At 36.7% G+C, this 16,426-nt stretch overlaps 1 protein-coding gene across 6 annotated transcripts in view; it reads right to left on the bottom strand.

Annotated features, from left to right (window-relative positions):
• The window catches only part of OPA1 (OPA1 mitochondrial dynamin like GTPase), a 96,932-nt gene that overhangs the window by 23,148 nt on the left and 57,358 nt on the right, over positions 1-16,426 (bottom strand). For all 6 annotated transcript variants that reach the window (XM_050779107.1, XM_050779106.1, XM_050779101.1 and 3 more), the window contains 7 exons: positions 14,558-14,710; positions 12,785-12,893; positions 12,224-12,303; positions 8,525-8,665; positions 6,473-6,589; positions 5,075-5,168; positions 4,237-4,347 (listed from right to left, as the gene is read on the bottom strand). In XM_050779107.1, coding sequence (XP_050635064.1) covers positions 4,237-4,347; positions 5,075-5,168; positions 6,473-6,589; positions 8,525-8,665; positions 12,224-12,303; positions 12,785-12,893; positions 14,558-14,710 — 805 coding nt within the window. The remainder of the gene's footprint in view (positions 1-4,236; positions 4,348-5,074; positions 5,169-6,472; positions 6,590-8,524; positions 8,666-12,223; positions 12,304-12,784; positions 12,894-14,557; positions 14,711-16,426) is intronic.

Genomic DNA, 16,426 nt, shown 5'->3' on the forward strand with positions numbered 1-16,426 from the left:
CCAATCTAGGATCACACATTGCATTTAGTTTTAAGTCTCTTCCAGCTGGAGCAGTTCTTCACTCTTTCCTTGTCTTTCATGATCTTTATGCATTTGAAGATTGCAGGCCAGTTATTTTACAGACTGTGCTTTAACTTGGGTTTGTCTCATGTATTGCTATGACCAAATTTAAGTTCTACATCTTTGGTAAGAATATACTAGAAGTACTGCAGGAGTCTTCTTGCATTTTAGAGGATGGCGTATGGTTTTGATTTGACCATTACTGATAGTATTAACTCTGACCACTTGCTTCAAGTGATGATTGCCAGGCCTCTCCACTGTAAAGTTACTCTTTTTCCTCTTTTAATTAGTACATATGTTCTGTGAACATATTTTGTGCGATGACATATACATCCCTTTTTGCATCACTGGTTTTATTCCTCTATTTACATAATTACCAATGTATGGATTCCTATTTCATTCAGTGAGTTAAAATTTGTTACTGTCATTATTTTGGAGCCCAAACTGTCCCCAGCCTGGCCAAGTGGAGCCTGCTTCAGAGGGTTTCTGTGACCTGCTGACATCGCCTCATCATCTTTCAAGCACTCCCTTCCTTTCTACACCCACAGGCTCATCTTGTCCTTTCCCTGTTCCAGCTGTAGAATCCACCGTATCTCCGAAGAATCCTCGAAGAGCCTCCTTCCTAGAAGAGCCTCTCCTGAGACAAAAATCATGTGAGCTTTTTCATTTCTTCAATCTTCCTAACTCTAGCTTTATGGTTTCATTTCAATAGTGAACATAGTGCATCTCCTTCAGGATGTGAAAGAAAAATGTATTACTACTACTTATGTACTCATCTTAAAGGGCAGTCAAGGGCGGGTGCGATGGCTCATGCCTGTAATCCCAGCACTTTGGGAGGCTGAGGCAGGCGGATCACAAGGTCAGGAGATTGAGACCATCCTAGCTAACATGGTGAAACCCTGTCTCTACTTAAAACACAAAAAAAATTAGCCGGGCGAGGTGGCGGGCACCTGTAGTCTCAGCTATTCGGGAGGCTGCGGCAGGAGAATGGCCTGAACCCGGGAGGCGGAGCTTGCAGTGAGCTGAGATTGTGCCACTGCACTCCAGCCACTACACTCCATTTCAAAAAAAAAAAAGGGCAGTCAGTGAGTCTCCAAGGTGAGAAAATGATTTAAAATCGTACAAGCTTAAAACTGGCAAAAAAATATGAATGCATCAACATTTTAACAATCTATACAATCTTTTGCAACATGTTGAAACTGTAATAAAAACCTGATTGCCTCCCTTTCTCCAAATCCAATTAACCAACATACTATGTTCTAACTGAACAGGTTATACTAGAAATTTTGATCCTTATAATACATTAATAACTTAAATTTTGAAAGTTTTCTGGCTGGCTGAAGTAGCCATGACCATATTCCCAAGTGTCAGACCAACGATAAACAATAAGCAAAAGGCACTCTCCAGACTCTTTTCCAACTAACGGATAAAGTCATGGCTCATCTCGTTGAGGGTGACTGACGGAGCTGAGTCACTGGCAAAACCCTTGCTTCCAAGGACATTATTTGGTACGTTAACACCACCACAATTTTATATGTACAAAAGTAGTAAATCATTCCAAGGGAGTTACATAACTGCTTTCTCAGGAAAACCACCAGTAGAACATAAAACTTGGCTTGACTGTGTACCTATCTGAGTTAGTAATCCACTTTTTTAAAATAATCAAATGGGGAGCGGAGAGTGACGGTGTTGCAAAGCCTCTATTAAAAACATAAGAAAAGATGCTTACGATTTTTCAATCACTTAAAAATGTGTTATGCTGGTAAAATTCATTGAATTGTTTCACTGTCTTGATAATTATATCATGAGGGATATATAAGAAATACATTTGTATACACTGTGACAATGACATACCTCTTCCTGTAACAATGCTAATTTAGCATGCAATTATGAACCAGGGACTTGCAAATGTTTGCTGAAGTAATTCTAACAATCCTGAGAAACAACCGCTATAATAGTCATTTTACAAATAAAGAAGCTAAGGCTCTGGGAGATTCCCGGCCGAGAATGACACAGCTAGTAGTAAATGGCAATTCAGATTTGAGCACTAATCTTCTACGTTAGCACAAACTTAACTATACTGCCAAGGTGGCATGAAAAAAACCAAAAGTGACAGAAAATGAAAATAAAAGTTAAAATGTTTCAAAAGAAGAATATTTAAAGGAAGAAAGAAAAGGAAAGGAGAAAGCACTGCAGACCTTAGATTATTACTAGAGGGAGAGAATGAGACCACAGGGCTGATGACGAGGGGAGAGCACACTGCGCAGGCACAGGGTATAAAACAGAAGAACCCTGCCTGTTTTCTTCAGGATATTCCTATTGATTGATTGTAATCCTACAATTCAGCTTAGAAACTGCTTTTAAATTTGCAGAACTTCTAATTTCTTAATAGTATCTGCTTTTTTTCCTTTTAGATATCAGAAAACTAGTAAGACAGCAAATTGAGAGAAAAAAATTGAAAGAAAAAAATACTTGGTTACACGAAGCTGAAATAAGGGAAACTTGTAACAAGACAGGCTCAAACAGAGGAACCAACTACAGGTATTTTATTTTTATTTAATAACAATAATGTTTCACTGATTTCCTTGAGTTCTCAAGGATCTAAGTAAATTTTAGTAGGCAATCCTATCTTAAAGCTAGGAACCTACAAGAAAGAACCAAATATCCCCCTGAACAGTGACAAAGTGATTATTAGTAGGGCCAAGCTAGGAGGGTGGGAAGGGGAAGCTGCGGTAGCCTACTGTAGGTGTTAATGCCTGACCTGGGTTAATGGATTCATACGGGGCTGTTGGTAGCCTGGTCCAGTAATGAGGAGAGTATCTGTGCAGGAGGGTGGCCTGGTGCAGGCTGGCAAAGCACAGGCAGGGTAAAGAGGGTATCTCCACAAAGGCATGGTCTGGCTTCAGGTGAAGAGGGAATCTGTGGGGTCGGGTAGGGGCTAGCAGGTGGGAAGGATGAGATAGGGAGGCACCCAGCACGAAGCGTCAGAGCAGAGCTCAGTAAAAAGGACTCCATGAAGAAAAGCAACCTGGCACAGATGTCAGAGCCCAGACAAGGTAAAAGAAGTGTCAATGCTGGGTGTGGCACCATGTAATGGCCTGGTGTGTAGTGTTAAGAGTCCAAGCTGGGGAAAAAGAACATTTCTGCAATGGAAAACGACATATCTTCATTCAAGTTTGGTTATGTATAGGAGGACTGACCAAAATGTGAAAATATATTAAGGATACTAGAAGCCCATTTTCCATCAGGAAAGGGGGTGACATATACTGAAAGGGAGAACACTAGAACAAATCCTGTAAGCTGGGTTAAAATGGGAAGCATCAGTATCAACTCAGGTTTTAATATATAAATATACACATGATTTAGGAGTACAGATGTCAGTGTGTGTATATTCACCTGCACACACACAAACATACACAACACTTATTTCCTAGCTCTTTCCACTGAGAAACCAGGAATTAGTGATATTCTAATAACAGTGAGCATATATAATGTCTAGGTCTCCATTTTTAAACACCGTTCTTCATAAAAAGGAAGCTGGGTCAGTATTGAGCCTGGGACATCTTGTTATATGGAGGGATAATACTGGAGAATGGGTGAAACTTGAAAGGGGTCTGAGAATTAGATATTGTAATTTATCAGTGTTTGGTTGCTGTGAGAAAATCGGTTTCTAAGAACTATACATGAACCTACTTGGAAGTGATAGGACTTAAGGTCATCAACTTACTTGCAAATAGTTTGGAGAAGAAAAAAATTCATTGTAACACACTTTTTATTTTTTTGAGACAGAGTCTCACTCTTTCTTCCAGGCTGGAGTGCACTTCCAGGCAGGATCTCCGCTCACTGCAAGCTCCGCCTCCCAGGTTGATGCCATTCTCCTGCCTCAGCCTCCCGAGTAGCTGGGACTACAGGCGCCCACCACCACACGTGGCTAATTTTTTTGTATTTTTAGTAGAGATGGGGTTTCACTGTGTTAGCCAGGATGGTCTCGATCTCCTGACCTTGTTTTCTGCCCGCCTTGTCCTCCCAAAGTGCTGGGATTACAGGCGTGAGCCACCGCGCCCAGCCCAATTCTTTGTACCTTTTCTGTAAGCTTGAGATTAAATGGATCAACAAGCAAATGGAAATGGGAAAGGTGGAAAGGTAGTAAGGTAGAGGGCAGGAAGAACTACTTACTGAGGTCTTCCGCCAGTTGAACACGTTTACCAGTAAGCAATTTAATCTTCTTCTCACTGTCTTCCGCAAAATCTTCCAATACCTCTTTAACATTTTTCTCTAATCGCCTAACTGTTTAAAGAAAGTTAAAAAACCTGAGAAGCATCATTTTTATAAATGAAAAAAGATGATAAAATTAACCTATATATGGAGAGTAAATTTTTATCATGTTAGAACTATTGCTAAGTTAATACTTTTCACAGTCATAGAGTCTCAGAGAATGTCATATTCTCAAGCTATATACTCTAATGGAAGCGCAGATTTCCCAAAAAACTAAGTGATATCTAGGAGTCAATTCCCAAAAGAGTTTCATGCAATGAAAATAAACTCCCGGTATGTTTTATAGCCCATCTTTTCCAATTATGGTTTATTTTAAAAGCAAATAATTTCTTTTTCTGTTTTTTCTTTAAAGAGACAAGGTCTTACTCTGTCACCTAGGCTACAGTGCAGTGGCATGATCATAGCTCACTGGAGCCTCAAAATCCTAGGGCTTAAGGGATCCTCCCAAATAGCTAGGACTACAGATGTGTGCCACCATGCCCGGCTAATTTATTTTATTGTTTGGTAGCAACAGAGTCTCGCAATGCTGCCCAGGCTGGTCTCAAACTCCAGGCCACAAGCGGTTCTCCTACCTCGGCCTCTCAACGTGCTGGGATTACAGGCATGAGCTACCACACCTGGCCAGTTTTTCTAATAAATCTGTTTTAGGGAAGTATTTTGGCATCCTTGTATTAAATATGGATATCACCACTATTATTTTTTAATGTCAAAATAAGACTGCAGTGCCTATGTGGCTTACCTTCAGTGTTTGTAAGTTGTTGCCTTAAAGTATTTGCAGTGATAGCAAGCATGCGCTGTATACGCCAAAACAAGACCACATCATTGCATTCCAACTGAAATATTAAATAACTAAGATTACCAGATGCAAAGTTGAAATGAAAACTATAATCGTAAACACATACAACTACTAGAACCAGTACATACGTCCTAAGCTTAAAAAGTACCCAGATTTACCTAATGCATATACTGTAGATCTAAGCTACAGAATCCTTTCTGTACGGAGCCATGAAATTTTACATAATTTGGCTTCTATATGTCTGACACCTAGATAGCTTTGTTTCAATTCTAATGACAAAGCAAATAAGCTTGAGTAGTAGACAATTCCATTACATTGTATGTAAGTAGAAATTCATAGCATATACCCTCCATTTATATTTCATTTCATTAACCATATTTATCTTAAATATGTCCTTAGGTTAACCCCTTCTCTTTGAGTCTGCACTCAAGTCATTTTTAAAATTCAGCTGTGTATGAAAATAGATTGATGTATTTAAAAAGAAACTTTTTCTATAAAAGGCAGTTTCTATAGAAGTTTCTTCTTTCTACAGAAGTTTCTATAGAAAGAAGTTTCCTCCACAATTAAAATTATGCAAAAAAACTTGCCACTTTTAATTAGGTGCATTTAAATACGAATTTATTTTCATCTACTGGAAACGAAAGAACAGCATGTCAGAGGTCTCAATTAAATAAGATTGTTGATGAACTGAGCTTTTTCAAAAGGATATTTGAAAGCGTTTTTGCTTGTAAGAAAATGCTCAAAATGTATCAGCCTGCTGCCACCTAGGGGTTACTTTATATTATGAATCATTCTAATACAAGAACTTCATGATTAAACAAGATTTAGTGATATGGAGAAATAATTATGACACCTGAAAAAAGCATGATAAAAATTGTTTTGCAGTATGATTTCCATTATGCAAATGGGTGGTTATGTTACACACACAGATACACACACACTTTCTCTTTCCCTCTCTTTCTCTCTCTCTCCCTGTGTATAGAAAAAGTTGAAAAGAAATACATAAAAATGTTCACTAAAATCCTTATAGGTCAGGGAATTATAAGAGACTATTTCCTGTTACTTTATTTTTTTACTATTTATATTCACACTTTTTTTTACTATTTATATTCACACATTCTTATAAGCATTGGGGATAATACGCACGTAAGATGTAGTTACTAACAAAGTGGCAAATATCTTTGAAAAGATAAGAGTTAGATTATTCTTTATAAATTATACATACTTTTTTCCCCAGATGATCAAAGGACGTAAAATTAATGCTTAAGCTAAAGTTTACTTTTAAGCATACTTTAACAACTATTGCTTAAAAATATTTCTCTTTGTTTTTGGAAACCCTACCTCAGAATCTACAAAATGCCTCTGGTAGTAATAAAAACCTCTTCGACAAAGGTTACAATGGTTTAGAGCTGTTTTTAAAAAATGTCTTCTATAAACTTGATGCCAAGTATCCTTAATCTAAAATGAGAAAAGAAAACAAAGAGTTACTGTATACTATTCATGTTGATCAATCACACTCTGAGAAGTTGTACAAAAAATTTATTTACCAAAAAAGTTAATTAAAAGTAAAAGCAAGGTTATTCTTTACATAGTTATTCAAATTTTTTTATTCACTTACTTTTTTTAAGACAAAGATTAGATCTACTACTACTCTGAACCATTACCAGTTTATGTACTTAAAAATTAGCAACGATTTAAACAAATGCTGTTATCATAATTAAATAATCATCTTGTGGAGTAGATAGGGTAGGTATTATCTTCCCCTAGTTAGACGTGAGGAAACCAATGCAAAAAGAGGTTGAAAGCCTTATCTAAGAAGAGTCAGGACTAAGAAGACGGTCTCAGATCACGTCTATCAACTCAACATTTCCTTTCTGTTTATCAAATTTCACTGCTACCATACCAGTATGATTCCTACCACTTTATTGCTAGATAGTCCGAGTGTTCAATATTCTTTAATACCGGTATTCTGTCCTTCTTTGAGCAAAACAGCAATAATGTTAACAAGAACAAACATCAACCCCATTATGACAGATAAGAAAAGTGAGGTCAGAAAAGTGGTATCAATTATTAAAGGACATATTATTAGCTAATATAACGGAAATACACTAGCATTCACATGTCCTGACATCTAGTCCATGCAATATTCTTCTTGTGGTACTTTGCTACTTATTTTATAGCTTTGCAAAGTGCACTGAACAAACTGTCACTTAACAAACCTGAGGTTTTCTTGGTCTTAGAAACTAATTAAAACATACAATCAATTCATGCCTAAGACATGAGCAAAAACTTAAAAAAAAAAATCATGTAACATCTCTTCTATACCACTCCGAAGAGAAAATCCCTCTTACTGTATTCACCAACGTGCCACATAACATTTAAAAGTGTCAAACTGAATATAACTTATTGTTAACGAGAACTGGGACCAATGAGAATAAAAATTAAATCTATATTCAATGAAAATATCTGATGTAATAATTAGTTTCAATCTCATTTTCAATTTATAAATAATGCTAGATGTATAACTGCTTTGAGTTTTACCAATGGCTTATTTTTATTTTTTTACTTGTTCTGACCTCCGATGGAATTTAAAATAAGTATACTCATCCCTCAAGTACAGAAACATAAATAGCATATAATCTTTAAAAGAGTTTGTGTGGCTTTGCAATTTGTTAATGATTGATTTCCCTACTAGACTTATTTTTCTAATTGTGTTCACTTAAGCTAATATAATAATGAGCTTTTGAATTTCTTACATCTTAACTAAGCAGTAGAGAATGTAGTTTTTAAAAAACGTAGGCCCAAAAGTATTTTTTAACATTCATCTTCAAAAAGTATCATGAAGGTAAGCAAAAAGTAGCCTAAAGTATAGACTATTTTTATTCTCACACTAATAAAAGAGGAATATGGAGCTAGAACTCAATGGTCGTATCTAATTTAAAAAAAAAACCTTTTTATTTTTTATTTTTTCTGAATCCACTCACATCTAATTGAGTTACATTTGACTGTAAATCACACACAAAAACACATATATTTTTAAACATATGCCATTTTTGAACAGAAATTCTATTTTGCAATCTGAAACAATGTGATGTGGGCAAAGGTCTGGGTCGGCTTCATCCCATTCTGCAAGAACTGACTGTTGACCATTGAACTTGCCAAAGTCAATTTCCCCATTTACAAATTAAAGCATTACCCTTAAAAAAGCAATACTGAGAATAAAATTCCTTCTCTTCACGCAAACAAAATGACTAAGCTTTTACTGTCAGCGAATGTACACATGACAAAAGTCAAATTAAGCACTTAAATATCTAACTAACACTTGTAGTAACATTTACTGCAAGAAACAAATATTAAAGAAGCGGATTCCTGCTTTTCAGCAGTATTTATTACCAAGCTTGGATCTACTTCTACTCCTCGGGATTCAAGGTTCTTCCGGACTGTGGTTATTTCATCACTTGCAAGATAAGCTGGGTGCTCCTCATTACATTTCAACATCTTCTCCAATTCATTCTTGGTTTCATTGTGAACACACTTTAAAATGTTTAAAAAAGGACTGTGTTTAGATGGTTCACAATTTGGCGCTTGAAAAACAGTCTCGATTTTAATAAATATATTACTATTGCATAAAATATACCACAAGCTTAATCACAACAAACAAGAAAGAAACACGAGAAAGAACACAGCACCCTGGCTTATGAATATGGTAAATGGCCTATGAACGCAGAACAATTTGCCTTATGAGCGAGGAAAAAACACAGGGACTAGCCATACTTGTTATGTGTTTACTTTTGCTGAAATGTTTTTGCTGTGGAAGTTACAGCACCAGGAATCTTACTATGTATTTTCTTTCTTTCTTGACCGTAGGGTATAATTTGAATCTAGAAAAAAGCACTCTGAATGCATGGGAAGAGTTGACGTTCTAAAATGCCTCATATCTAAGAACTACACTTAAGAACGAGATTACTGTAAGGATTTAACCTGTTGACATGTCTCTTTTTCAATAAATATAAAATGCACAGTTTGATTTTTAAAAAGCCTTTTCATAAAAAATGGTACTTCAATCCCAGCACTTTGGGAGGCCGAGACGGGCGGATCACGAGGTCAGGAGATCGAGACCATCCTGGCTAACACGGTGAAACCCCGTCTCTACTAAAAAATACAAAAAACTAGCCGGGCGAGGTGGCGGGCGCCTGTAGTCCCAGCTACTCGGGAGGCTGAGGCAGGAGAATGGCATAAACCCGGGAGGTGGAGCTTGCAGTGAGCTGAGATCCGGCCACTGCACCCCAGCCTGGGCAACAGAGCGAGACTCCGTCTTAAAAAAAAAAAAAAAAAAAAAAAAAAAAGGTACTTCAGACTGCTTCTGTGAGGTATCTATCCTTCTTAAATTCACTTCCAGTCTCTTTTCTGTAATTATTCATAATCTCTTTACCAAAGGAGGAAAACGTACATACACTAGTTATGTTTGATAACAAGATTCTTATACTGTGTTAAATTAATCTTGTCATTTTTCAAACCTCCACTCAAAATTGTATGATACAAGAAACTAGCTTTAAATTCAATCATTACCCTAAATAAATTACTAGAATAGAAAATCTACCACAGCTATGAAACTGAGTGTTTTTTTTTTGCCCCAAACTCTATCACAGCTATGAAATCTGAGTAGTTAGACAAGATTAACACATACATGCAAACAATTAGCTTGTAAATGGAACTACTAATTAATACTCTCTGAAAACTAACACTTTAGAAAAAAGAGCATTTGATAAAGAGAAAGTTCACTGTTTGCTTAAACATGTACTATTCAGTCTGAGATGGAAAGGAAATTGCTGGTAATGGTGTTCCCAAGCTCATCCTGCCTCGTGTTTTACTTCCCCCTTTCTATCCATCACCACTTGACTGTCACTACACTTGGCCCTCAGAAGAGAGAACTACTCTTGGATCTATCCTGACCAAAATGTCCATTAGTTTGGCTCAAACAAGGTGAGAATGTTTCAAAGGGATGAATGTTCCTAGAAAACGAACAAAAAAGAAACACAAAAACACAAAACACTTTTCAGTGAATGGATTTCTCATCTTTAAGTTTCTTTTCCTGCCAAATCCTGTCATTCAGCTATGTGAACTTACAATGTGAGACCTAGGGATATTCTCAACCTCTTCTAGAATCTCTGTCTCTCCCTGTGACCTCCAGGTGTGAGGCTGAAAACACTTGTTTTCAACTGGGAGTGGGAGGGAGAAAGGACAGAGAAGGAGAGCTTGACTCCGTCTGACATGAGGCTAGCTTTTGAAGGAAAAACCAAAACAATATATATAAACACCTCCCCAGGTGATTCAGATGCCCCTCCCTTCTATATTCCAAATTATGGCCTCTGTTCTACAGTCAGCCTGGGTCTCGCACATGCTGCCCTGAAATCCTGTGGGGGAGAAGGCTCTTCTCTAAAGGGTTTCTTTCCCGATTCCTCTTCTAGGTTTACAGACCCTTTGCACTGACTTTCAGGTGAATTCCTTTGTTTCTCTTGAAGGGATTCCCCTGTGGGTTTAAGTTCCTGACAAAAATAACTTACTAGCAGGAATCATTTCTTTCAGAGAGTGTTTGGCCAAAGCACATTAACCACCAGTCAGTTGCTGAGGAGTGCCATCAATTGTTCTAGAGACTTTAGGCCTAATATCACTAAGTCTTGAAGGCCAGACACCATTTTTCTTTTGCAGTTTATCTCCCTTACAGCAGCTCTTTCTAATCAATGCATCTTCCTCTATCAAAGTCAGAAACCTTGGATGGATCCCTAGAAATTCTTTTCTGACAGACCTCCTTCTCTCAGCCCATCTGTAGAGCAGAGATAACCAATGCACCCTGAACACATGCATGACCCAATCACTAACTGTCCACTTCTTCAGCTTCACTTCAGTCTCTTAATGGCTCATTTTTCACAAAAGTCATTACCAAAATAATAATAATAATAATAAAACACAAAGAAAAAGAAGACTGTCTCTTCATTATTTTGAGGAAGTTGAGACTCATGTCTGATAGAGAACTTATGAAACAAGAAATGTGGGAAACTAGGAAAAAATAGGATATAGATTATACAATTAACTCTGTGTTTAAAATGAAAATGAAAATATAAAGAAATAGGGACATCTCATTTGGTCAATTTTTATTCTCTCTTTCTCCTCTATTTTTCCATTCCTTGATCTCCTTTCTCTAAATGAATTCAAGGAACAAAGCAAACAAGAAAAGAAAATGGATTGGATGCTAAATCTTTTTCATCTTCATTATTTCATTAATTTATGTAGTTAGAGTCTATGTTCTATTTAGATTCTTTCATTTAAGGAATGAACAAGGAATGAGACAGTGATATAAGATTGAATATCAGATAGGAAAAGAAGCTATAAGAATCAGAAAGGAATGAACAGGGGTGGAGGTGAGAGGTAGGGACTTTAACGATAGATATAGATAAGATAATAAAATAAGGCAAGAAAAATTGTATCTTTTCCCCCGCCAAGCATATTCACTGTACGTCCTCTGAAAACCTTATCATTTTCTTCTATTCACAAGTTTTTTTCCCTGCAGCTTTGACCTCCCAGGCTTAAGCAATCCTTCCCACCTCAGCCTCACTAGTAGCTGGGATAACAGGTATGTGCCATCACACCTGGCTAATTTTTTTTTGACTTTTAATAAAGCAGAGGTCTTGCTATGTTGCCCAGGCTGGTCTCAAACTCCTGAACTCAAGCGATTCCTCTAACTTGGCCTCCCAAAGGGTTGTGATTACAGGAATGAGCCACTCTGCCTGGCCTGTTCATAACTTTAATCTTCCTTTTTACCTCAAACAGGGAATTGAAATGAACAAAGTAATCAACCACAAAAGGGGCATGTTTCATCTCTTGTCTTTTAACAACATGGCTACTTCACTTAAAAAAAACTTTCTTATGTAGTTTATTCTTTATTCTAAAGATTCATTATATTTTAGAAAGGACGACATAAAACATTTAAAATTCCTGAGACTGGTCTAGAGCCACACAAAGGTTATATTTTAATGCCTGAATGAAAATGAACACAATGATATCATCGTAAGACTAGAGATGCGTTTATTTCACCTGTTCTTGGGTCCGATTCTTCCAGTATAACCACCTCTTTTTCCAGTCTGGACCCACCATGTTTTCAATTGCATTTTCAGCTAGAAAAAAAAAAATTAACTTATCAACAATTTTATTACTTACCTGTACACAAATTATAACTAATAATGGTCTTGCTTTCTTCACTATTTCAAAGTGCTATATCAGTATGAAGGCAGTTGAAATAAAGGAAAAAGCCCACATGACTGATATGGCACATGTGTAAGAGTTTAATTATACATGAGTTTATGATACATAAAAGTATAATTGCTTATACAATTCCTGTAAGTACAATAGCAAACACACTAAAATATTCTGCATTATAGCTTTATAGAATATAAGTACATATAAGCATCATGTGTCCATTTGTTTTAGTAGCTACAAAGCAGTTGACTAAAAAAAAATTCCACAAATAATATTTAACTATAGTATTAATGACAAAGACTTTTAAATGTTAAATATATTTTTACAAATGTTCACTAAAGTTGGATAACTCCTTCACCACTGTGAACTCAGAACTCAATAAGCTGCGTCTCTACTTACTATCCTTGAGACGAGCCTGCAGAGCCTCTTCCATAAAATAAATAGCTGCATCCCACTGCTGTTTATCAGATATGGATCGGTCTTCCAAAGCATTGTGTTGAATAACCCTCTGAAAATAACAAGAAAAGAAAAAGCTAACTTCTTTTACATCTCGTCATTTTAGTAGTTTTATTCAAATTGACAGCTTAGTAAATATGGAAAAATAACTATGTATATAAACCAGCATAAAAATATATCCTTCCCACAAAAATGCATAAGCTCCTTTTACTTGCCTGCTTATTTGTTAGCTTGCTATCTAAAAAATATAGAATGGAGATTCTCTCCTGGCCCAAATTAAATAAGCTAACCATATGAGGTGCACGGGTAATATTACACATTTACATTATACAAAATATTACAAATGTAACTACATGAAATGCAACATCTAGAAACCTAAAATTCAGGGCTTAATAATTCAGATCATGTTCAACTCTCCTTTTTGCCATATGACCTATATGGTAGTCTTTTCAAAAATGAGGAGAAAAAAATTAATAACCATTATTCCCAGTGTTAACAGCAATGGAAAAAGTAATAAGGTAGACACTTAAAAGGTCTATAAAATCATAAAAGTTATTTATTACAGTTGAAATTGGCTTCCAAATTTTATAACTTTTGGATGAATAAAAATGAAACTATTTTCTCAGTAAGCCAGTCTTAATAAGGCATTTAACAAGAATAAATACGGTTTTCTTTTTTTTTTTGAGATGGGAGTTTCACTCTTGTTGCCCAGGTTGGAGTGCAATGGCACGATCTTGGCTCACTGCAACCTCCCCTTCCAGGGTTCAAGCAATTCTCCTGCCTCAGCCTCCCAAGTAGCTGGGATTACAGGCATGTACCACCATGCCCAGCTAATTTTGTATTTTTAGTAGAGACAGGGTTTCTCCATGTCGGTCAGGCTGGTCTCGAACTCCCCAACTCAGGTGATCCGCCCGCCTCGGCCTCCCAAAGTGCTGGGATTACAGACGTGACCCACCACGCCCGGCCATAAAGACAAACATTTCTTTAAAACAAAATTATAATTACAACCGGCTAATCACAGCCAGCTCTGCATTTTCCCAGAAAATCACTCAATCCTGTAATTCAACAACACCTCTAGTAACTCTCTGAGCAGAGCAGAAACTTCACAGATTTGATTTTGGTAGTGAGAGCATTCTACGTAACAAAAGATTTATCATGTGGTGTCAGGAACCAGGCTTTGCCATTAGAGAGGGGCTTGAATCCCAGCTCTGTCAATGACAATAATAGGACTAGTTAAGAATTAAATAAAATAATGCTTACAGAGCTCCTGGCACATAATGAGCTTCAATACATGGTAGCTGGTGGTATGATTTTAGGCGTCTAACATTTTATAAGTCTAACATTTTATAAGTCCACTGAAAACCAATGTATTTAATTCCTTTCATTACCACAGAGGGTAAAATTAGAATCAGTTATCTACAGACAGGCCCATAAAATGGCTAATAGATGACATTTGTAGAAGTTTATCAGAGCCTGTTTACTGCAAAGTTTTACTTTTTTCTGAAGTGATAGCCAAGAAAGAAACAGCAACAGGTGATTTTAGAAGGGCAGGGAAATATTAAAGGGCAGATTACAGATCATAAATCTGTTTCTTTACTTCATTATTTTTAATTCAGAATGTAATTTAGTCATATAAAAAGTCTCCTATGAAAAAGAAACAATTTGAGAAGTTATATAAAAATATGAGGCTGATACCCCAGTAGACAAACAACATACCAAGCTGTCCTCCGCAAAGTCATTCCACTTGTGTCGTTTAATACTTTCTTCCTTAACGGCCTCTTTAAGTTTATCAAATATGTCATCATGCTCTTTCCCTTTGGGTTCTGTCATGAAGCGAGAAAATTCTTCTTGTAGGGTCTCCCAAGCAACCTAGAATTATTTGAAAGAAAAAAGGTGTATTATTACTACATACTTTAGCGTTTAACATGAAAAATAACACACGAGCTCAAGCCAGATGTGATAAATAAATCAGCTTATCAGAAAATATATGTGAAACTACATTAAACGGCCAATGATGTAGAGGTCTCACACGGGTTGCTGGCGACAGATATGGCTTCCTGATATGCTTTGCTAGACATGCGTAGTGGTTCACATTTTTAAAATTGCTTGCCAATATTTAAAAATTGAGAGATTTCATTTAAAAGTCTGCGCTGACAGCTTCTCTTGAACTGACTGAGAAGGGTACACGCATCCATATTCCTACATGACACCACCTGCTGTAGCTGAACAGGGCTGTCTCTTCAAGATAAGGTATGTATTCTAAGCCTGCCACCCAAGTTAGTTCACTTATTTATTTCAACCTCTAAGACATGAGTTTGCCTGCTTCTTTCACATTGCAAAAAGTTTAAAATGTCTTAATGATTCAGTCATCTTCGTATCTTTGTCTTTAAGCAAAGACATGAAGCAATGCGCCAACACTTTCAAACACAGCTGAAGAGTATTCAGCTTTGTATTACAGCTAACTCCTAATGATCTGAAAAGTGAAAGGAAGAGCACAGTGTCAAAAATAATGAAGAACAAAATCAATGGAGAACAAAATCTACTTACAACTAAGTGGGCTTTTTAATGCTGAATTTTAGCCCTCTCTCATTTTAAACATAAAGAAGTGACTGTCCAAAAATACGGAGTGAGTGGTGGGGCGAGTATTAAGATCCATGTTTCCTGACCTTCTCACCAGATCTACATTCTTTCCATGACACCTAATGCTGAGGGACAGAAAGCAGCAGTGGAATGAAAAATTGATGCTTTTATAACCACTTCCACTGCTTGAACCTTAGGATGTGAAAATATCCTATCACAGGACATGGCCCAGAAAAAATGTCAGTGCCAGTAATGAGAACTAGTGAAGGGGGAGCAGCCGCTCTCTAATTTCTTCAGGGGTAAATGTGTCAAGATCTGCCAGGGCTCAGCAATGTGCAACTTAGGCAGGGAGGCTGCTAGAGTTCTTAGAAAGGGGCTTGAAGACATTGAGAACAGAGGTAAGGAAGTCAAGACTGGAGCAAGATGGGAAAGGGGTGAAATCACATCTGAATAACGAGAAACTGACACTGCCTTTAAGACAGCTATGAAAAACAAAATTACTTTTAACATGGACTTCAATTTTGTGAGCAACCTCACACAGCACAGGACACAGACTCTTAGCTTCAACAATCACTGTTTATGCGGTGATGTACATGACGGATCAATTCAGATGATGATGATCATAATAACAGCAGGTCCATTTCCTGAGCAGTTATCATGGGTTGGGCATTGTCTAAGTACTTTATATACAATTACTTATTTAATCCTTATAACAACCCTGTGAGGTAGGCAATATTACTATCACCATTTTATTGATAAAAAAACACATAGGAAAGTTAAGCAACTAGGCAAAGGACCATACAGCTATTAAGTGATAAAGCCAAGAGACATGGTAGCGGAAACAGATTCTTTAAGGTAGTTTTTTTTTTTTTTTAAATAATTCCTAGTTTAATCTTCTGTCAGGATCCTAACTAAGAAAATGATAATTTAAGTAGAACTGAGCTCAGATGAAATGTTCAAAATATTTCACATTCAAGCAAATATTCAAGCAAATATTTCACATTC

Source organism: Macaca thibetana, chromosome 2 (genome assembly GCF_024542745.1).
Source record: "Macaca thibetana thibetana isolate TM-01 chromosome 2, ASM2454274v1, whole genome shotgun sequence".
Classification (NCBI taxonomy): domain Eukaryota; kingdom Metazoa; phylum Chordata; class Mammalia; order Primates; family Cercopithecidae; genus Macaca; species Macaca thibetana.